General features: G+C 37.0%; 2 protein-coding genes across 2 annotated transcripts; one reads left to right on the forward strand and one right to left on the reverse strand.

Annotated features, from left to right (window-relative positions):
- Positions 1-1,797: 1,797 nt before the first annotated feature.
- LOC136811680 (multidrug resistance-associated protein 1-like) lies at positions 1,798-17,831 on the forward strand. The gene is made up of 15 exons (XM_067068308.1): positions 1,798-2,083; positions 2,416-2,670; positions 2,965-3,142; positions 3,912-5,144; positions 5,557-5,640; positions 6,005-6,256; positions 6,698-7,213; positions 7,370-7,569; positions 8,163-8,289; positions 8,630-8,731; positions 9,089-9,238; positions 9,523-9,681; positions 9,969-10,135; positions 10,341-10,535; positions 17,083-17,831. Exons 1-15 carry the CDS (start codon positions 2,034-2,036, stop codon positions 17,201-17,203), a joined length of 3,789 nt encoding a protein of 1,262 aa, XP_066924409.1. The 5' UTR covers positions 1,798-2,033; the 3' UTR covers positions 17,204-17,831.
- Positions 11,066-16,207, reverse strand: LOC136811664 (myosin heavy chain, skeletal muscle-like). Its single transcript, XM_067068292.1, has 4 exons — positions 12,937-16,207; positions 12,561-12,719; positions 12,226-12,363; positions 11,066-12,061 (listed from the first exon to the last, which is right to left on the reverse strand). The coding sequence occupies exons 1-4, from the start codon at positions 16,170-16,172 to the stop codon at positions 11,140-11,142; spliced, it is 4,455 nt and encodes a 1,484-aa protein (XP_066924393.1). The 5' UTR covers positions 16,173-16,207; the 3' UTR covers positions 11,066-11,139.

Here is a 17,831-nt window from a genome sequence, read left to right on the forward strand (position 1 = left end):
CTTCTCACAGACCCACTGGGACTCCTTCCCACTGGAAAAATTGGCCAAAATATCGTCCCCAGTGGAAAATTATCCCCCAACTTTTTTTTCCACTGAAAATAATGAAATAAAACAATTTTTCCCATTCCCACTTAGTGTGGTTGTGTTACAAAAATACAGGCTGCTTTGTAGGAAAAAGATAATCGAAATAATTCACGCAGAAGATGAAATTTATGGTCAATTTTAGACCAAAATGTGGCGACAAGTGGAACTTTCGCATGAAATATCTTGAGTTAGGTAATGAAATCGGCTATACCCGTTTAAAAGTCTTCTATATACTTTTTCGAGAGCTTTCGAATGGTATACATGATATTGTCTGAAAATGAGTTTCAAAGTTTCAAAAAGTTTTGCCCTTAGGGTTTTGCCTGGGGAAAAAGGAAATTGCCCAAAAAAGGGATGTTCCACCAGTGGGATTTTAGGGGATTTTTTCCTGAGGTATAAGCATCCTATAGAGAAGGTCTGGAGAAAGTTTCAGCTGTATATTATTTTTTTCCTGTAAATTATGCTAAACGACCCCACTAACTGAATTTTCTGACTTGAGAACAATAGAATTTAAATCTCCAGCCATAAAATATGTGGGAATGTCTATCTCCATCGTGTTTCAGTTCGTTATTTTTACCTCCACTGGCTGAAAAATCCTACCGGGTCTGTGAGAAGGGGGTATATTAGACATATGTAACAATTAAATGATCATGTCATGCGAGGGTTGGTATGGCTTATGCCTAATTTTCGGCCTTGAATCTGAGCCATGTTAAACGGTTTTCAACGATAAAAGTGTTTTGATCATATTCTGATGTGAATTTGACACCATTTTTATCGTCAAAGAACTAGATTTCTCCAAATTGAAAAGTGTGAAGTGAAAATATCAAAAGAAAATATGAAATGAAAATATCTACATATTTATTTAAGATCAGAAATATTTAAGGTTGAACTTTTTTTAAATTGTTATTCTTATTAGAAATAGCGTGAGTCGAATGCTTTATCTCGTGAGAACTTTTTGCATTTTATTCATATTTCCAAGTCTCCAATGGAAATCACCACGACCTTGATCATATAGTTGTTGACATTGAACTTCAAATGTTATTAGATATACAAAACTATGGGGACGGGGGTAAGCGAGATTTGAAGTTAGTTTTTGGACTAAGATTTTGAAGATTCATGGATGTTAGATAGACTCTGTGTGACTCAGCTGGAAACAAATGTCACTATCAGAATATGGAAGAAGGCGATCAGTGCCTAGCGTGTACCACCCTACCCCGCCCACGGGCGTTTTTTGTATTTTGAAAAAAACTTGCCGTGTGTCGAACTTCGCGTTATCTTTTCAATTAGCGAAGAAGAGTTTGGTACATGCTAATCAGTGCCGTATGAATAATTTTTTACCTCGTGAAACATCGTGGTTACAAAAGTTTAGTTGCTAGGTTAAGAAAATTGAGGAAAGAATTCTGTATCTAGAGCACGTTTCAACCCTATCATCAAACAATTATTTTCATCAATTAAAGTTCAAATTATGCTTCATTTAAATTAATCATGGTTACGCAATTAAATTTTACCATCTTGCTTGTAATCACTGGGCATAGATACCTCAAAGTCTCAGATTGTTGTTTTTGTGTTTTGTTTGTCAGCTTTGGAGTCTTCCTACTTCGTTGTAGGCAATACTGATAGAGAGTTTGCTGCTTCGAAATTTCCATACACTATTAAAATAAGTATATAATTAATGCTTGTAAAATAACCGCATGCAACCGCTGAATGGGATAATTTGAAATTGCAGTTTAACTTGAAATAGATTGATTACCATTTTCCGGTATTTGCTTCATTATACACCCCTGACGGTAAAGGTCAGAAATCTCCGGTGCGATAGTCGTGATTTCATGTTTTTGTTACAATGCAAGAAGAATAGCAGTAATTTGAAATGTCACTTCTATATTAGTTACTGAAAACCATTCAGTTTCAGTTTAGTTTAGAGCTTTCGATTGCCATACACATCACCAAAGGACATGTATGGTCACCACTTTTTATCCACCGTCACCTTTTGGTGGGTCACAAGGTAAAATTTCTTTCTTTCAAACAAAATACAAGGCACTACCCGATGCATAGTCGCAATGAATTATGGGAATCAGCATCATTCGGTTATTGTTCAAGCTAGTGATGGCTATTCGTTTCGCGGTTTAAACGCAACGGTATATAACTTTCTAACATTTATTTTGGAAAGTAACGTGCAAACATACTTTTCAGTCAGACTTGAAACAAATAAGGCTTTCCCTCCCTTTTTCATTTGTCCAACTCTTGACATTTTGATACTCTAATAACTCTAGTATAAGCTATGTATGGTTAAACCCTCATGTTTGTTTCCCTTGCTTATTTCTCATTCCTTTATAGGTTGATTTTGACAGGTTCAAGGCGCAGTTTAACAAATAAAGATGTATGGCCACTGCAAGGTGAACATACAACAGAAAACATCAACCAAAATTTTCAACAGAAATGGAAAGAAGTGAAAGAAGATTGTGAAAAAAATGAACGCAGTCCGTTGATAACAAAAGCCTTCGTCCGAATGTATCGTCGTAAATTTTTGTTGAGTTGTATTTTGAAATTGTTTGCTGATGGCTTTCTGCTAGCTACACCTTACATTCTTGGGTAAGATTTCTTGTAGATAAAGCTCTGCAAGTTTTTTTTATAAGAGAACAAACTATATAAGAGCATAAGGCTTTGACGGCTAAAATGTTAAGAACAACCTTTTAAGGGTTTGCATACTCTAAAACACCCGAGTTCTTAGGAAAATGGGCAAAAATGACCGAAAAATGATGGAAATAAGAACACGTTAAGAACATTTTTAGGCTTAAAACAAAATCCGAAACTAATCTAAACTAATCCGAAGGCTTCAAAAATTTTAGATGTCCTTATAAAAGAAAGTTACATTTATGTTTTCAGGAAGTTAATAGATGCAGTGGGACAAACGGAGAGCAGTCGAACTGAAGGTATCTTATACACACTTGCGTTATTGGGTGCTTTGATTTGCCAAACATATCTCCAACAAAATTATTTCTGGTCGTGTTACGTCATTGGGGTGTCTTTGAAAACGGCAGTTATTGGTGCCGTATATCGAAAGGTTTGTAGTAAAAAGTTTTTGAAAAAAAGTGAATTTTTCAAAAACTTTGAAGTATTTTCTCAGCTCAGGACCGACAGAAATAATTTGTTCGCTTTACTATTTTCTTCAAGATATTCAGAACCCTGAGTAGCCAGACAGCTTTAATTTCAACTGCAAATATTACTTTTTTCCCAAAAATGCACTAATTGATACTATAAATTTGTTTAATTAAAACCTATTCGCTGAAATAATTTGAAACAGTCCAAAGGTTACTGCCGCAAAATAACCGCAACAACAACCGCACTAAGTGATTCTTAATGTCTGCTTAAGACTGTTGATATGATTTGGGAAATCACAATGTCCAAATTCCGAAATAGTTTGTAACTATTATACCATTCAACCCTCGGGAGGCTTTGTGAGCTAGATCGTTTCTGGTCATTTTCCAGAGTGTTAGAAGTATTGTTTTAAAAACAATAAAAACAGCCGTAATGACGGCTGCAAACTCCGGTAATTGTCATTTATGAATAGCGAACCATTACGCAAACATTTTTATCGTGGTCAGCATCTCTTAATATATCTAACATAAAATTTTAAAAAGTAGCAAACAAAAATCGGGAAATCAAACCGGAAAGATCGGGAAATCGAACCCGACTATCGCGATTAATCGAATTTACGCACAATTACAAATGAAAAACACTGATTTTAAGAAACTCCTTAACCGGAGTTTATATATTCGATCTGTCATATCCGCATGATTGGTATTGAACTTTTCTTTTCTTTTCAAATTCAGATGTTTCGATTGAACAATCGAAGTCGCGCCAAATATTCGTCTGGGAAAATCATCAATTTCGTGTCTATTGACGCGGAACGGTGTTTTCAATTAATGACGTCATTGATGATCACATGGTCAGCTCCATTGGTTGTCATGGTATCATTGTATTCATTATTCAATCTGATTGGTTGGTCAACAATAGCAGGTCTTATTGTCATCATGATATCAAATCCAGTGAACTATGCTATAACAAAATTCGTTCGAAAGTATAATATTCAGCAAATGAAATTAAAAGACCAACGTTCGAAACTTATGAATGAGATTTTATCTGGCATCAAAATCATTAAGATGTATGCATGGGAAGGTAGTTTTATACAAAGAGTAACTGAAGTACGAAATGAAGAACTGAACCTTATTTGTAAAGCAATGATACTAGAAGGGAGCTGGGTCTTTTCAATTGTTTGTTTACCGTTTATCGTTTCCTTGGTAACGTTCGCAACGTATATTTTTCTAGCAGGTGGAACGCTAACGGCGAAAAAAGCTTTTGTTAGTATTGCATTTTTCGATATCATGAAAGTTCCATTTTCTGTTATGCCACGGTTCGTAAATTGTTTGGTTCAATATAATATTTCAGCTAAAAGAGTTTCAGATTTCTTGAACAGTGAAGAATTTGATGTCGGTCAAATTACAAAGTTGCCCGAAAGTAGTGACCACCATTCAAGTATCTCTATTCAAAATGGCTGTTTTTCTTGGTGTAATGAATATAAGATTTTAGAGAATATTGATTTAAAGATTGATAAAGGGAAATTAATAGCAGTTATAGGCCAGGTGGGTTGTGGCAAATCTTCATTGTTATCTTCAATACTCGGTGAAATTGAGAAATTATCTGGCAACGTAATAACGCGCGGTCGAATCGCGTACGTACCACAACAAGCCTGGATACAAAACCAAAGCCTCCGAGAAAACATATTATTCGGGAAACAATATCGAAATGAAAATTATAAAGAGATTCTAAGAGCATGTGCATTAGAGACCGACATTGAGCTTCTCCCAGCTTCAGATTTGACGGAAATCGGTGAAAAAGGAATCAACTTAAGTGGAGGACAAAAGCAAAGAGTTTCCTTGGCACGTGCAGTTTATGAGAATGCAGACATTTATCTATTTGATGATCCTCTTTCTGCAGTTGATGCTCATGTTGGAAAATATATCTTCGAAAATGTGATTGGACCACGTGGTATTCTAAGGAACAAGGTAGTTTGAGCTCGAAGAGCACCCCTGTCTCACAGATCCGCAGGGACTGCAGCTCCACTTCAAAATTGACTTTGACTTGCGCTACAAAAACCATTCCCACTGTATTTTTCGACTTAAGAACAATAAGGTTGCTATCCCATTAAGGTTTTCATGAGGTTTTGAAAGAAATTTCCATCCCCACTGGGAAAATTCTCACCGGGGATGTGAGACAGGGGTGTGAATAGTCACATGCAATCATCTTAGACATCATATCCGATGCTTTTATTTAAGTAAGCTCGTGGACCAGAAATCAAATTAATCTCTTTCATGCACATAATTCAATATGACTCCGAATATAGTTTAAACTGTGAGTCTCTTTAACTCGAACTATTTCATATAACATTCTTGAATGAATTTCAGCTATCATTTTTAGACTCGTGTTTTGGTTACACACAACCTGTCATTACTTCCTCAAGTTGATCAAGTATATGCTTTGAACGACCATCTATTGATCGATGTAAGTCTAATTTTGAAAGATGGTTTATAACTCACTACCCATGTGTTCTTGTGGGGATTTTCGACTCCTTTTTGGCTATCCCTTGCGAAAATGAATTAAGGGTTTCTCTATAACCATGGTTTTTTGCTCTGGTTTAGTTGGCCCGCGTTTCGCCCTGCCTATTTTTTAATGATGAATCAAAGTGGACAGAAAATGCATTGCCCTCTTTGGTGCCAGTGCAATGAATTCTGTCAATCTTTTTCAAGAAAAGATTTGAAGTTTACAAATTTCTGCCCACTTTTTGCCTACTTGATTAATTAGAATTGATATGGCATATAAATTTGGCCATCTAAGCTAGAGCTTAATTCTATTACTTCATCCTCAGCAAACCCCAAAAGAAACTCTTTCAGAATGTGACGATCATGAAAAATTGAGCAATCTTGAAGAAATCATGAACGTTAAACAAAGCACTACCGACAACGTTGTCTTACACAGTGTGGATGGTACCTTAACAACAAAGGGAGAATCTTTGTATCGTGTAATCGATGGATTAGCAGATGAAAAGCTCTTTGTGAAGGACGTAGATGGAAAAGATGAAGGAAAAATAATCGAAAAAGAAAAAGCAGAAACTGGAAATGTAAGTTTGATGGTTGATTTTAACATTGATTGTGGCATGTTATTGATGCCCCTGGGTCTAGGGTAAAAATATATTCTTGATATCCATGACGTAATGTTTTCTACGGAAATACCCCGGTTTTTGCCAGTAGTGGCAAATTTAAACTAGACAAAAGCTGTATAAAACTTGCCACTATTGGCAAAAACCGGGGTCTTTCCGTAGAAAACATTACGTCATAAATATCATGAATTTCTGTTGCTCGACTGGAAGATTGATTCGAACATTCGAAGCAGTAGAGAACGCTATAATGTCGACGATTGATTTACTTTACATCCTTTTTGTGAGACTTTGTTCCTTTTGTTAGCACAAACGTCATATATGTGGGATATAAAATTTTCAAAGGCAACGTTCCAGAGGTTTTTTCAACCTTAATCAAATTTTTCTATATCCTCTCATTTCAAGTTGAAGGCAGCAGTCATCTCACACTACGTTCGAACTCTTGGCATTATCGCAACAACCATCCTTCTCTTGAGTGCGATACTACAAGAAGCTTTCAGAATCGCGTCAAGAGTATGGCTGGCTCACTGGAGCTCTCTACCATTACAGACATCAAAGACAAGTCGAAACCTTTTCCTTCGACTATATGCATTACTTGGATTTATTCAAGCCTTTTTCGTTTTGCTGCTCGCTTTAGTTTTAGCAATAGCTAGTTATAAATCATCCAAAAAGCTGCATTCAGAACTCTTAGACACTATTATGCATTGTCCAATGGCGTTCTTCGAGGCCACGCCCATCGGGCGTATCATGAATCGTTTTACAAAAGACATCAACAGTCTCGATTACGAACTACCGCAGAACGTACAAACATTTTTGATCAATGCGATGGGTTTGGTGGGCGTTGTGTATGTGGTTTCATTCGCCACGCCCTATGTCATGGCTTTCTTCTTTCCGATCATTATTTTATATATTATTGTTCAGGTAAGATTTCTCATTTCTTTATATTATCACCAATCAGCCATTGATTTTTTCCATTTAAATACATTTCCGTCAAATTGTTATACTGGTGCAATTCAAACGTATTGTAACAATTTAAGCATACAGTTGATTACCTTAAATATAATTTTTCTTTCTCAGAGAATCTACGTGAAGTCATCGAGGCAATTAAAACGGATTATCTCGATCAACCAGTCGCCAATTTTCAATCATTTCATGGAAAGTATAAATGGAGCAAGCACCATAAGAGCGTTCGGTAAAGTAGACGAATTTATCGACGAAAACCACAGAAGGATTGACAAGCTACAAAGTGCATATCTAACGTCTGTTGCTTGTGATAGGTAAGGTATAAATAAATCTGACATTTTGATCTGACTTTATGTTTAATTGCGGCGGGAGAAACTTGGCCTCTTTTAATTCCGTCAAAAATAAGATGAGGTATTTCTTGCAGCCCTCGCGCTAAAAGTTCTATTAGGTCTATCGACCTCTCTGAAATAATCATGCTCAACATTTTACAACTTATGGAGTATCTTTTTCCATTCTGTGATTAGGCTGCTGATATCCACTAACGGATCCGTACCCCTTATAATACTACCTGCGGTTTTGTAGAGGTCTGCAATTCAGACCAATTCTGTGAGCAATTATTAGTTTCATACTTAGGAGTATTTTATGCTTGCAATTACCTGTCTAACCCGGGGGGGCACTTAAAGTTATAGAAGGATATGTACTTCACTGACTCCAGCGCCATCAAAAATTATCAGAAAGCAAAGTTTGGTTAGAAGTAGACTCTAGTCCATTTATACCTTACTTCCAAAAAAGGTTTCACCGAACTTGAGCTAACTTTCTTTTAAACGCTAATAAATCCACCAACTTTAACTCTCCATATAACCCCCTGTAAATTAAAATTACCAAAGATTTTCTTTATCAATTTCAGATGGATGATTCTAAACGTCAAAATGTTGGGAAATTTTGTGGCTTTCTTCGCCGCATTATTTTGCATCTTGGAAAAAGGGAAGATTTCACCCGGTATCCTTGGCCTTTGTGTGTCTTATGCCATTCAGGTATTTATGATATTATCACCATGTTATCCCACTTTCTGAAAACGACTACAATAAGTTTAGAACTTAAGATTTTATGAAATGTTACGTTGATTCAAGTGAGTTAAGAGAACTTTCTAGGTATTGTAAATACAATTGACGCTCTCTAATTCGATTTTCAATCAGATCTGTATCGAATAAGGGAGCGTATCGAATAGTAGAACGGTTATGAGAGTTGCTTTTGTTGACGGTGGCTTTCAATAATATTGACTAATGGGGGTATCGAATAGAAGAGCGTCGAGTTAGGGAGCGTCAATTGTATTGCGAAAATGCAGACTTCTTACCTTTTTCACATTTTTTTCAGATGACGCAATCTTTGATTTCATTGGTTCGTTCCTCAAATGGTTTGGAAGTCAACTTGGTTTCAATCGAGCGAATAAATGATTACATATCCAAACCGAGAGAGGTACGTTGTTTCTATAAGAGACACCACGGAATTTATAAAGTTAAAGTTAAAGTTACTTATTTGAACTTTTAGTGCCTTAATATGAATTGTACCGTGGCAAGGTAGACTTTCAATTTCAAGATATGCACCATATCTCACAATTTTCGAAATTTTCTACCCAATATGTCACTTTTCTATTGTATAAGAGATGGATTTGGGGAGATCTCAAAAATGTTGAAAATCCCCAGTCGCTAATAAATGGTGGGCTCTAGCCTTTTTTCTGTCAAACTCTTAAAACGCTCTTCTGGCAAAACTTAAGGATGAAATAAGTAATATCGTGAGAGGTACCCAATGTAAAAGTTATCCTTTCTTGTTTAGACCGACATGATGATTGAAGAGTCAAAGAAAATCCTACCTGATTGGCCACAACATGGAGAAATCTCATTGGTTAATTACTCAGTGCGCTATCGTCCCAGTCTTCCGCTTGTTCTGAATAATATCAACATTACTATCAAGCCCAAAGAGAAGGTATATGCTATGCGAGGAAGCTAGACTGGTATGCGATCCCGATCTCGTTTTGTTTTTAACTTAGAAAAGCCGAGAGGATTTCTTTTGAGAGTAATTTTTCGAAACTCCTTTTCAACAGAAAATAGACTGTAAAAATCATTCTTTCTTTCTAATAGGGAGATTTTTTTCATTTTTTTTTCAAACTTTAGGGAATCCGAACATAAACCCACTTCCTCGCTCACTTAGACACGTTCCAATCATCTGAATAACTTTAATTCTTTAAATTCTTATGTTTTACTCTCTAGGTTGGAATTGTTGGTCGAACAGGGGCTGGAAAATCTTCAATCACTTTAGCCTTATTCCGTATCATTGAAGCATCTACAGGCTATATTTCCATTGATGGTGTCAAAATATCAAATGTCGCTTTACAAGAGTTGCGCTCCAAGATCAGCATTATTCCTCAGGTATTGGCGACCAACTTCTTATGTGAAAATAATATTATAAGATTTATTGATTGTCTTTTCTAGAACTATGACATCTTTAGATAGTTTTGGTATTTGAAAAATTGTTGTAGATGGCTTTTCAAAGTATACACCAGTTCCATTTTTCGAATCATTATTCAGACAAGGATCTGGCCCTTTCTAGTGCACACTAAGGTCGATACAGTTGGTAGAAAATGAAACTCTACACTACTACTCAAATTTCTGCTCCAAACTTGGTGAAACAATAGATTTTTTTCTATCTCCTTTAGGATCCAGTCTTGTTTTCGGGGTCTATCCGCTTTAACGTTGATCCGTTTCAACGGCATACCGATGAACAAATTTGGAACACTTTGGAAATTTCTCGTTTGAAGAAATTTGTTTCTACACTTTCTGGTGGATTGGATTCTGAAGTTCAAGAAGGCGGTGATAATTTGAGGTTTAATTATTTTCCAGTATTTGTACAAAATTCAAATGACCCAGTCATGAGATACTTAAATAACTATTGAATGTCGTGCTTAATTGTTGTGAAAAGAAAAGATTATAAAAACAATTAATGATTTACCTTTTTCTGCTGAGAAAATATTTTTCAATCGATGATCTTCGATCCGTCAACTTTTTAATACTCGCTAATCTTCTCATAGTGTCGGGCAACGTCAATTAATTTGTCTTGCAAGAGCTCTGCTGCGCATGTCAAAGATTCTCATCATGGACGAAGCAACAGCGTCCGTAGACATGGAAACAGATTTGTTTATTCAACAAACCATTCGAAAAGAGTTCACTGGATGCACTATTTTGACGATCGCACATCGATTGAACACCATCATGGATTATGATAGGTGAGCTTCTCTGCTAGTTCCGTAAGGGTAGATTTCACCAAAAAACTAGCATATTGTATTGAAATAATAAAGAGAGGCAAAGAGAAGGAAGAGGTAATCTAGAAGTCTGAATCATGATACATGGGTTTCGAATTAGCTCTGTTTAACTCCGTATATATTTGCACCAAAATATATCAAATGGAGAATATCCCTGATAGATAAAATATAAACACACCAGGTTTTTAACCAACCAGAGTTTATTTATTTGATTTTTTTTTGCAATTTACACGGAATAAAGGCAAAAAATCTATTCTAAAGTCCGTGTATTCAAGGGAAACATTATATTCAACTACCCTAATTCATTGATCTACTTATTTTACTCTACTTATCTACTTAGTCTTTGGGTGGGTTTCTCCTCAATAATTGGTATCACTAATACAAACCCCCAGCTAGTCGAGCACAGGGCTAGAAACTTTTAGGAACAAAGTGATAAACATTTATTTTTTTATACGTATATTAAAGACTGAACTGAAAATAATTAAAAACCGGTATTAAAATTTACAAAACGAAAAAGTGGATTAAAAAAATAAAATAACTAATTTTGGTGATGCCATCAAGAGGCATTTTATTGTTTGGTCCTCTTGGCGTCGAAGTCATCCAGATCACCAAGGAGAGCATCAATGTCATCATCACCAAACGATTCGTCGTCTTCATCAATCTCATTGTTGTCGAATTCAAAGAAATCAGGGATGGTTTGTTTCATGACGACTGAAGATTTGGATCCTGCCAAAGGTGGTAAATCGCCAAGGATATTGCTTTTCTGCGATTTGATGGCACTGATGTTTTGTTTGGGTGATTGGCTGGTAACGGCTGCAGCAGGGATGTTTTGTGTTGAAGCTTGGCTGATTAACGATTCTCCAGACACTTTAGCAGTTGCTTGTTTAGACAAGTCCAGAAGAGACATACCAGTATCTTCATCAGAAATGCTTGGTGGTTGAGCATCTTCTTGGTTGGTTTGCTGTTGAATGTCGGTGTTCAATTTGTCGTTCGATCTGTTCTTTGACATTGCGAGCAACCCACCCAACAATGATTTGTTCTTTGGTGGAGGATTGGTGTCAGTACATCCGTCTGATGATGGTGTTTTCTGCAATGGTGCACCATGCAGAGCTGGCAAGTTGCCTAATAATGGTTTACCTTTCAAAGCCGGTAATTCAGCTTTAAGTGGTGGCAAGGCTTTCAAGGAAGCCAAAGGTTTGGTTTGTTTCTTCGAAGACTTCTTCTTCTTATCTTTCTTTGTCTTCTTTTTGGAGATTTTGTTGGAGTTTCCATCTCCAGATGAGATATCCTCAGAAGAAGATTGTGATTTCTCATTCATCATGGAGTTGTCGGAACTCAAACTAGCGACAGACTCTTCACAAACTTCACCAACATCCTTGTCAATCGATGGTTGTGCGTTGTTGATGAAACATTCACCCCATTCTCGTTTGGGGATGGACACGCCATCACTTTCACCCTCGCTGGCATAGTTGGTGGGTTTAGTTTCTTTCCTAATAACAGAGAAAAAAGAATTTTATAATTATTGCATATTATCTGGATAACCTTAGAAAGCTTGGCATCTATAGCGAATGATCAAGGTTCTCATTTTCAATAATTTTTCAAGCCATGGGCATGATTGTTTACTGAAGCTTCTTAATCTGGCTTTTCAACTCACTTGTTAAATTTGGTTTTGTCTTGGCTAGGCATGGTTTGGACGACATCGGAGAATTTGTAAACATCCTCGTCATCGGTGTCAATGAGAAGCGATGGTTCATCGGTGATGTCCTCCGTTGCGTCGTCGTTTTTATTGTTGCTAAAAGAAAAAGTATAAGTTAAGTTTGCATAATTCATGTGAATCAGTGACACTTTGGTCGACCTTGGTGTTGGATGGGAAATGATCCTATTCCTTTCCTAAATATAATCTTCTAAATGGAGATTTTATTTGGTTTAATTTGGGTTTTTAGAAATGGTACAGTATGTTAGAAATGTATGTTAGAAATGTAAACCTACCTCTCATTATGTTGAGCAGTTTTCTTTCCACTGACATCTTGATCATCAAATTTGATGGATACGAAAGGTGAGATGACAGAGGAGGATGCAGAAGATGATGGAATGTCGTCATCGAATGATGAAGAATAATCGTCTTCACCTTCATCCTTGGTGACTTCACTGTAATGAGAAAACCAAATATTTTCATCAAAATTTGACTAAAATATTTTCATACTAAAAACTAGTTTTTAATTTTTTTACTGATCAAATATTTTCATCTTGTGTCGTAAAACCAACCAGGAAGACTCAAGTTTCATGCTTCAAATTTTACTACAAAGTATAGATTACCCCACAACGAAATTTCCAAAATTTAAACTATCATAAAGATGAAAATTACCTGTGAGTCTCATCTTTAGACTGTACAACAGAAGCGACAGTTTTTGAACACTGAGACTCAACTGCATCACTGGCATTTTGCGTCATTTGTGATTTCAGCTTGGCAAGCTCTTCCTCCAGAGATTTTGTCTTAGCCTGTTCAGTATCCAGTTCTCTCCGTAACCTTTGATCGGAGGCTGTTTTGATAGTCAACTGTCGTTGTGTCTCGCGAAACTTGACTTGAGAATCATCCATCGACTTGTTGCTGTCTTTACATTTCTCCTTATACTTTTCTACTTCTTTACGGCTGTTTGCAAGTTCACGTTCCGTTGTTTTCAGTTGTTTTGACATGACATCGCAATCGACAACAGCATCGTTACATTGTTCTTGGACACTTAGTAGTTCTTTACTAAGCTCAATCACACGATCACTGGGAGCGCAATTTGCACGAAGTTTCGTCTCCAGTTCCTTCACCTTGTTCTTGAGTAAAGTGATTTCATTTTTATGGAGCCCGTTCAATTCCTTTTTCTCGAACAAGTCGAGCATCATGCTTTTGTTCTCCCTGTTGAGTTTATCGTTGTCTTTCTTCAATCCCTTGCAGCTGGTAATTTCAGCTTTGGCGTCGGTGTTCTCCTTCTCCAAAGCCTCTATCTTCAGCTTGAAGGAATCGACTTCCTCTTCGTGTTTCTTTTCTGCTGCACGAAGTTGATCTTCTAGATTCTCGATCTGATGCTTGAGGCTCGATACGTCTTCAGCAGGTGAATGACTAGCCTCAGATAGCTCTTGTTGAAGACTGTTGAGTCTTTCTTCGGCACTGTCTTTTTCTTTCTTAAGCTCCTCAGCCTTTTGACTCTCAACTTGCAATTGTTCCTTCAATTGGTCGACCTCGCTCTGCAAGTCAGTCATTCTTTCTGCCTGAACTTGAAGTTCATTGTCACGTGATTCGATCACTGACTCCAGTTCATTTTCTGTCTCTCTCAAAAGTTTTTCAATCTTCAGACGATCTTCTTCGTATTTCTCTTTCAACGATTCTAGCGTTTGAGTATGTTCTTTTTGCAAAGAACTTTGTTGTTCAGTTAATCCCGTAATTTTGTGCGTAGCATCTTCAAGATCTATCTGTGCATCAGAGAGTTTATCTTTCAAGATATTAGCCTCTGCTTCCACCTGGTCTTTCTGCGCTAAAATTTCAGCCAATTTGGCTTCCGTTTCGGAGAGGGTAGATTCTAATTCGTTAAGTCTGGAATCGTCAGTAGCGGTGGTGGATTCTTTAGCCTCAAGAAGCTCATTTCGAAGTTGTTGTAGAACTTCCTCAAAATTACTCCTCTCTGCATCAAGGTCATCCAATGTTTGTTGGTTTTGATTTTGTGAATCTTCAAGGAGTTGAGATAACTCCTCAATATCTTTTGTTTTGGAAGAAATTTCTTCCTCTAGTTTTGAGATTTGATGTCGGCAATCTCGTTTTTGTTCCTCGAGTTTCGACTCGAGGTGTCGAGTTGTTCCGAGTTCTTCGGCGAGGATTTGTTCCATTTGTCGTGGCATATCTTGGATCGACTTTTCGTGAGCGAGTTTCATCTCCTCTTGCCTGCGAAAACATCTGTTATGAGTTTCCTTAAGTGAAGTAAGTTGTTCTTTAAACCCATCGCGTGAGATGGTCAACATGACAATTTCTTCACCGTCCTTTAGCTTTGAACTCTGCAACTCATTGACTCGGACATTTAATTGTTCAATCATAGCTAGTTGTTCTTCGCTTGATTTTTCCAAATCTTGCAATTGACAAACTAGTTTTTGATTTTCCTGACTCAGCGTTTCTTTCTCGGCCTCAATGTTGTTTATCTTGGCTTCCCATTCGCCGCAGCTATCTAGCTTCTCAGCTTTCAACTCCTCGATCAAACCATTCAAGATATCTTTCTCATTGCAAAGGCAACGAATCTGTTCATCCAATATGGTTTGACCGTTGTAAGCATTTTCTAATTCCTGATCTTGTTGTTCAAGAATTCGAATCTTGTTTTCCAGATCTTCCTTTGTTAGCTGGAGGCGATCTTCAAGAAGTTGGATTTTACTCTCAAAATCCTGGCTAGCAGTGGCTGATTTGTCTTGTTGAAGTTCATTGAACGTTTTTTGTTGATATTTCAAATCTTCTTCATTTTGTTGAAGTTTCTTTTGAATCTTTTTCTTTTCGTCGGACAGCTGGATGATCGTCGATTCGGCTGATTGTAATGCATCGACTGTTCCAGTCAACTCTGATGAAAGCTGTTCGTTTCTATCGGCCAATTCCTTGACGTTGGAAACAGATTCTTTGAGTTTTTGATGTAACTCCAAAGACTCTTTAGTTTGTTGGTCAGCGCAAGCTTCGTGCTTCGCGTTGAGTTGGTTGACCAATTCCAACTCTCGTTGCTTCTCAGCAAGAAGCTCTTTCAATTTTATAACGATAACTTGGGTTTCTTCAAGCTGCTTTGATTTGGTCTCTAGCGCTTCTGAACCAATGGCAGATTGCGATTGACTCACCAAGTCCAATTCGTGTTGTTTTTGGGCAAGAAGATCCTTCATATTTGAGATGGTGATCTTATTTTGGTCCATTTGTTCAGATTTCTTCTGAAGAATTTCGATTGATGCAGCATTACCACCAGTTGGTGTTGTTTGTATGAGAGCTTTCAAATCAATCAAATCTTGTTTTAGAATATCAATCTCCGAAACTTTTTGTTCCAAAGATGACAAGCGTCGTTCGGTGGTTGATACTCGTTGAAGAGAGACATCAGATACCATAGATTCTTCATCAGAGATTAAGAATGGAGCTGATGGTTGTTGGTGACCAACCGATTGGTAGAGGTTCTTGCATTCAGTTTCAATCTTCTCTTTGAAACTCTTTACCAACTGTTGTGCTTGTTGTTGCTCTTCCTTCTTGAGCAGTGTTTTGAAGTTGACAATATCTGCGTCAGTTTCTCGAATTTTTGTTTTCAGAGCTGAGATCTCTCGATATAAGAGGTCGACGGTGGTCTTCTTGGCTGCATTGTTTTTGTACAGACTCTTCAATTCTTTCTTAATCACTTGAAGCTTGTTGTTCAACTGTTGACGCGATTCTGCTAACGTACGCAACTTTTTGACAATCAGATTGTGTTGGTTCGTGTCACATCCATGGAAGCTATTGTTGTGCTCGGCGAAATCCTTCTCCGTGAGAAAAACGACACTCCCCGGGCAGCGGTGGCAAGTACGCATGCGTGAGACATCTAAATTGTCGAGAATTTTTGAATTCATAATCATTTTGAATAAATTTTCTGTAGAACGGTTTACTAACGTCCAAACAAAAAGCTAGTAACTACAAATATGATTTTTCAAAACTTTGCACAACACCTATCAAAAAGCATAAAAATATTATTTGACGTCAAAATCCTTTTATTATTTGACGTCAGTTTTAAAGTTTACGTCAATTTTCACTTGACTTATTGACGTAATTCATTGTACTTATTAAATTTATCCATTTATTTTTCGCATTTTTGTTTAAAACTATGTTCCAATCAGTATCTGAATCATACAATTTACCCACTATTATTAACTAACCCATTTGTAATATTGCAGTGTTCGGTGACATTCAGAAAATGCTTGAACGAAAAAAAATTACACCTCTTTCACTTCTTTGTTGTGGATTCTTTCCTTTTTCCTTTGCCTTGTACACGAGGCTCTGTAGTTAAGAGTGGTAAGTCATAATGTCATTTCTGGGGAGGCTGATCTATTTCTTAGGAGGCGTCCTGGTAGTCTTATCTCATCGTAGGGTAAATTCCGACTCAGAAGCCTTGCTCATGCAGCTGACACTTTTTGCTTGCAAACGAAAGTGAAAGCGACTGGGTTCAAATGTTTGTTTATGATCGGTGCTTGATTTTGATTCGATTGGTTCATTTTGGCCAATCACCCTGCTTCAAAGCTCATCTAATATTCATCCCATATCCGGATGAAAAAGATAAAAGCGGCGCGCCAACCAGAGCAGATTCTCTTACGGGCCTTGGTCTTTAGAGTGAATACGTGTCATGCGTACAGTATCAGAATCTACTCGGAGATTAGCGATTGATGTAAGAAACCAATAGCTATCTGTGATCACACTGTCTCTCTAACTGTTTGAGGTGCTCTTTTGGACTTTACTTTCCGTTGTCTGACCATGCATCATCTCTTATTTCAGGATTCTGGTGATGGAAAAAGGAGAGGTTGCAGAATTCGATTCACCCAAAACTCTGTTGGCCGATCATACTACAATATTTTATTCCATGGTCAAGAATGCTGGTTTACTCGGTTCGATTTGAATTCAATTTGCGAAAAACATTATTGGCTTTTTGGGCTACAGAACTCTATTTAATGTTTAAGAAAGCTGACTGGCATGGCTCGATTTGATTTCGCGCCCAACATTTGGCTAGCTCGAACTGTAACATTTTATTTTGTGTTCGAAATCACTTGCCTTCTTTGTTCGATGTGAGATTGATTTGCTTTCTTAGTAGATTCAGTAGGCTCAGAATACTGACCTGCTTAGTTCTCAATGATCTTGACTCATATAAAAGACCTTTATTTGTTAAGTGGGTAATTCAATTAAACACCCCCTTCTCACAGACCCGTTGATTTGATTTTATCAGCCAGTTGGGGTAACGGACCAAAAGTCGATGGGGATTGATATTCCTATGTTTTTTTATGGCTGGGGCCTTGAATTCCATTGTTTTCTAGCCAATAAATAGATTTATAGCCAAAAGTATCACAATATTATTTTCAGCAAGGACAAAAATTTGGGTATAATTTTCCACTGGGGACGATATTTTTACCAATTTTTCGTTGTTGGGTTTGAGATATTTTCGGTATAAATCTTCTTCATTTCGTTCTGGTTGCATTTTTAAAAATCCATATTTGTATAATACTGGAGAATGAAAACATATAATTTAGCAA

Source organism: Clytia hemisphaerica, unplaced genomic scaffold (genome assembly GCF_902728285.1).
Source record: "Clytia hemisphaerica strain Z4C2 unplaced genomic scaffold, Clytia hemisphaerica genome assembly, whole genome shotgun sequence".
Classification (NCBI taxonomy): domain Eukaryota; kingdom Metazoa; phylum Cnidaria; class Hydrozoa; order Leptothecata; family Clytiidae; genus Clytia; species Clytia hemisphaerica.

What these genes read in the sequence shown, in the direction of transcription:
- LOC136811664 (XM_067068292.1), bottom strand. Translation starts at nt 16,172, where the DNA reads ATGATTATGAATTCAAAAATTCTCGACAATTTAGATGTCTCACGCATG. An exon ending in TCTAAAGATGAGACTCACAG is followed by an intron (nt 12,720 to 12,936) that starts GTAATTTTCATC and finishes TTCTCATTACAG; the next exon opens with TGAAGTCACCAAGGATGAAG. An exon ending in GACAAAACCAAATTTAACAA is followed by an intron (nt 12,062 to 12,225) that starts GTGAGTTGAAAA and finishes CTCTGTTATTAG; the next exon opens with GAAAGAAACTAAACCCACCA.
- LOC136811680 (XM_067068308.1), top strand. Translation starts at nt 2,034, where the DNA reads ATGTATGGTCACCACTTTTTATCCACCGTCACCTTTTGGTGGGTCACA. An exon ending in TTTTATATATTATTGTTCAG is followed by an intron (nt 7,214 to 7,369) that starts GTAAGATTTCTC and finishes TTTCTTTCTCAG; the next exon opens with AGAATCTACGTGAAGTCATC. An exon ending in ACCATCATGGATTATGATAG is followed by an intron (nt 10,536 to 17,082) that starts GTGAGCTTCTCT and finishes CTCTTATTTCAG; the next exon opens with GATTCTGGTGATGGAAAAAG.